The 4,271-nt window shown below is 48.0% G+C and overlaps 1 protein-coding gene across 1 annotated transcript; it reads left to right on the plus strand.

The window, feature by feature from the left end:
• The first annotated feature begins 181 nt into the window (after positions 1-181).
• On the plus strand, positions 182-3,943 carry RAP2B (RAP2B, member of RAS oncogene family). The gene has a single exon (XM_045297768.1). The coding sequence runs from the start codon at positions 436-438 to the stop codon at positions 985-987; it is 552 nt and encodes a 183-aa protein (XP_045153703.1). The 5' UTR covers positions 182-435; the 3' UTR covers positions 988-3,943.
• The last annotated feature ends 328 nt before the right edge of the window (positions 3,944-4,271 follow it).

Here is a 4,271-nt window from a genome sequence, read left to right on the forward strand (position 1 = left end):
TGCGGGAGAGAGCGCGATGGGCCGCGGCGGTGGGCGCACGCTCCGCGGGGGCTCATGCCACGCGCGTCCCAACCCAGCGCGCAATTAGCAGCCGCCTCCGCAGCCGCCGCCTCCCCGCCCTCCAGGGCTGCCGCGGCGAGGAGTTCCAGCCGTCGCTGCACGCCAGCTGCTGGCATTGTCCTCCCGCTCCGCCGCCGCGGGCTGCTGCGGGACCCCGGAGCCGCGCGCCAAGGACGCGTTGCGGCCGCCGGCCAGCCGGCCGGGCTCCAGGTCCCAGCTCGGTGATTCCCGAGCCCCGCGCGCCCTGGCCACCCCGTCCCGGGGCTTTCCTGCGGTGCCGAGAAAAGGGAATCGGGCAGCCGCCCAGCCTCGCCTGCCCCCGGCGCTCAGCCCCGACGGGGCCGCGGGCGGCGCGGCGCGAGCGCCCACGGAGCCATGAGAGAGTACAAAGTGGTGGTGCTGGGCTCGGGCGGCGTGGGCAAGTCGGCGCTCACCGTGCAGTTCGTGACGGGCTCCTTCATCGAGAAGTACGACCCCACCATCGAGGACTTTTACCGCAAGGAGATCGAGGTGGACTCCTCGCCGTCGGTGCTGGAGATCCTGGACACGGCGGGCACGGAGCAGTTCGCGTCCATGCGGGACCTGTACATCAAGAACGGCCAGGGCTTCATCCTCGTCTACAGCCTGGTCAACCAGCAGAGCTTCCAGGACATCAAGCCCATGCGGGACCAGATCATCCGCGTGAAGCGGTACGAGCGCGTGCCCATGATCCTGGTGGGCAACAAGGTGGACCTGGAGGGCGAGCGCGAGGTCTCGTACGGCGAGGGCAAGGCCCTGGCCGAGGAGTGGAGCTGCCCCTTCATGGAGACGTCGGCCAAAAACAAAGCCTCGGTCGACGAGCTCTTCGCCGAGATCGTGCGGCAGATGAACTACGCGGCGCAGCCCAACGGCGACGAGGGCTGCTGCTCGGCCTGCGTGATCCTCTGAGGCGCCCGCGCGCCGCGCCGCACAAAAGCCGCCCGCGCCGGGTGATTGCTCGGCTCGGCTTGGAGGCTGGAGACGACTTTGCGTTGGGCCCGGGGCCCGGCCGGCTGGCCTCCGAGGCCGGCCTTTGCCGCCGCCGCCTCCCCGGGTTCGAGAGGTGCCCGGTTCTGAGCAAACGAGACCCTGGTGGAAATGGAGCTCTTTGCAGCATGTACGTTTCTCATTGATTTTTGTTTGACGCCGATCTCCCCCGTTTCAATCGCCCTTGGGGCGCAGTGTATTGGCAGCTTGACACCCGGCAAGCAAAAGTTTCAGCCCGGAAGAAAAATGGGGGTGGGGCAGAGGAAGGGGAGACAGGGGGACAGCTCGCTCCCTCTCTCTCTCCCTTTTTTTCTTTTCCTGTTAACCACCGTCTTCTTAATTCCAACTTTTAAAGACGTGGAAGGAAGTCCGGGAGAACCCTATGAAGGAGCAGGAGGAGAGGAAGAAACTGGTTGTTTTTCCCTGTTTTCCAAGGAAGAGCTGGAAATGAAGACCGGGTTCCTTTTCTGCCAGCTTGGAAGGGCCGCCCTGTGACTGATTGTGATTCTGAGGATGTCTATGCAAAGTTGGATTCTTGTTATAGTGTATCCAATCTGAAGTGTTGCACATCTGAACTGGGACTGTTAACACGGATGCCAATACAGTGTGGGGTGCCAGAAAGTGTCTGCTGATATTTGTGGGGGGGAAAAATCTATTTTGTTTACCTACTGTATCAAAGGGGAATCTGGGGGAGAATGGTAGTATTTTTTTTTTATCAGCTGTGAAAAATGTTACAGATCTGCACATTTGGTGTACTAATGTGTGTGTGTGTGCGTGTGCGTGCGTGCGCGCTTTTATGTTTTTGAGTTTTTGTTTTGTGTTTTCGGTCCGCAGTAACGGATTTTGATGACTAGATCTTTGAAACGCAGTACAAAGACTTCCTAAATGTGATTCAGGGCCCCCAGCACCCCTGTGTCTGCAGAGTGCCTTCAAAACTCAGCTGTTCCAGCCGGTGCCAACCTGTGAACTTCCCAGTATCTGCTATTCTCCAAACCACTTCCCAGTTTCCTTTCAGTGATCTTCCTGAGCAAGCCAGGACAATAGGGCCTGTTGTTTGTGACTTTCTTTATTTCCAGCCTTTAAAATGTAATTTTCATGCCTTGCAAACATTTTTTGTGAGTGTGCTTCATTTTGTTCCAATGTTCAGGTATGAGCGCCCTGTTTTGTATTATTTTATATTTTGTTATTTTGTTTTTGTTCTTTTTTGATTTTTCGGTTCCAAAGTGTTCCTCCAGAAGCAAAGAGCAAAGTTTACCGTTGTCATGTACCAAGAGGATTTTAACTAATTGTAATCTTTAATTCCAGACGTGCGTTTATTGTTGTCTCTTCATTTTAAGACTTTTAATACAAATGTCATTTTTAAGAAACAAACCCAGAACTATTGTTTGTGTTTCTGTGTTTTCGTATTCAGTGACTTAATATATATAGTACCGGGGCTGAAGTAGACAGGGGCAGGTATATGTATTTATATGTCTATCCTCAAGAGGTGCCAGATTGTGAGACAAAAGTAGTCAACTAGCGAGTTGGGTGACAACGGACTGGACTCCTAAAATGTGGAGAAAATCCTAAAGCCTTGTGGGAGGGCCTTAGCAAACGACAAGAGGAATAGGTAGCGTGATCTTTGCTGATGTGGAAGAGCTTGTCTCACTGAAGGTAGTAGAAAGAGCTACTGCCATGTAATGGCTGATGTCCAGAATATTGACCAGTTACCTGACTGGGAACTCAATAACTTATTTTTCTTAATTTTTAAAATTATGTCATGCAACAGACAAAAACACGATGGGGAAGATAGTTTCCAATTTACAAATGAGGTCCTATCTTGTGCAGTACATGTGTATGAGTTGTAGGCTGTCTCAATGGAAAGAGATTCCTATGTTTAAAAAACACACAGAAAAAACCAGTAGACTTCAGATCATTATCTTGCTATTAACTAAATTCTGTGCATTTTTTAGCATATTTGACCTCTTAAGTTTTTTTCCTTCTGACAGTAGGAGGCAGTGCTAGCTTTTTTAATTTTTCTTAAAGAGGGCTTTAATCCGTAATAACCACCTCTGTAGAAGTGTCTGAATATTTTATATATGTGTGTACAAGGATGCTTCAAAAAGTTTGTGGAAAATGTAGTTCAAAGATAATGGAATTTTCCCACTAACTTTCTTGAAGAACCCTGGTATCTGAGAAGCACTTATACCTTTTTTTTTTAATCTATAAAGTGGAGCTTTATGTCTTTTGAAGGGTCTTCTGACAAAAGGACGTATTCCATCGTGATAAAACCCAAAGAAAAGAAATTACAGGTCACTGCTTTCCTTTAAGCTGTATGATCATACCTTGCCTTAAAGCATTACGTTCGTTGCTGGGTGTTTTGAACATAAGGAGGAATTTAGAATTTTGCCTGAGAGTGTTCTACTTGACCCATTCTTGCGCTGACTTAGTGTCATATCAAATGCGGTTGGAAAGCAGTATTATACAGACTTCTAAATGTGGAAATGGCTCAAATGTATCCTTTGTGGAGTTCATTCTTGTATTTAAGTAAATGTAGTTGCTTAAGTAAATCTGAAGTTTTGAAATTTCTGCAATCTTGGACCAAGTACTCTTTGAAGGACTTTTTTAAAAAGGCATTTGGTGGCTTTCTTCAGTCTTTTGGGAAGCCTTTTGGCATAAAATGCTGCCAAGTAGCTAATTTAAGAAATGTATATACTCTCGATGGAATGTTTGCAAATGGAAAATTGGAAATGAAATAGGTTGCTGGATGCATTAATCACTTTCACACAGAATTTAGTTGCTTGCATGACTAAATTCTGTATAGATTGGGTTAGCAGAGCAGAAGATTTTAATATGCTTTTACTGAGTACTGTGAAATAAATTCTTTCTGGATTCTCAATGAAAGTAATTTTGAATATGTGCCTGGAGCAGCGAAATAATAGTACTGAGTTTTGTAGCCTTCTACAATTTTCATGACCTAATTGTGTGTCATTAAGGATAATTCTCCCCCCCTCCCTTTAAAAAAAAATTCTTTTTAACAATGTCATTTTGTTTGCTACTAAGAACCCCTTCTAGTTACATGGTCTGAAAAGATAAGAGCATTTGCTTCAAGGTAAACATTGAGCTAACCAGTGGTACTACTGAGTGAGGTAGGGAGGGGTTGGTTGTAAGGCAATCACCTGTCAAAACAGAAATTGGAAAAGGAGCCTTTATCTAGGGGGTGCAAA

Source organism: Echinops telfairi, unplaced genomic scaffold (assembly GCF_000313985.2).
Source record: "Echinops telfairi isolate 266 unplaced genomic scaffold, ASM31398v2 ScPeMD7_7421;HRSCAF=8459, whole genome shotgun sequence".
In the NCBI taxonomy this organism is placed as follows: Eukaryota; Metazoa; Chordata; class Mammalia; order Afrosoricida; family Tenrecidae; genus Echinops; species Echinops telfairi.

Bases quoted from the DNA above. Each gene is read 5' to 3' on its own strand.
- RAP2B (XM_045297768.1), top strand. From the start codon at position 436: ATGAGAGAGTACAAAGTGGTGGTGCTGGGCTCGGGCGGCGTGGGCAAG.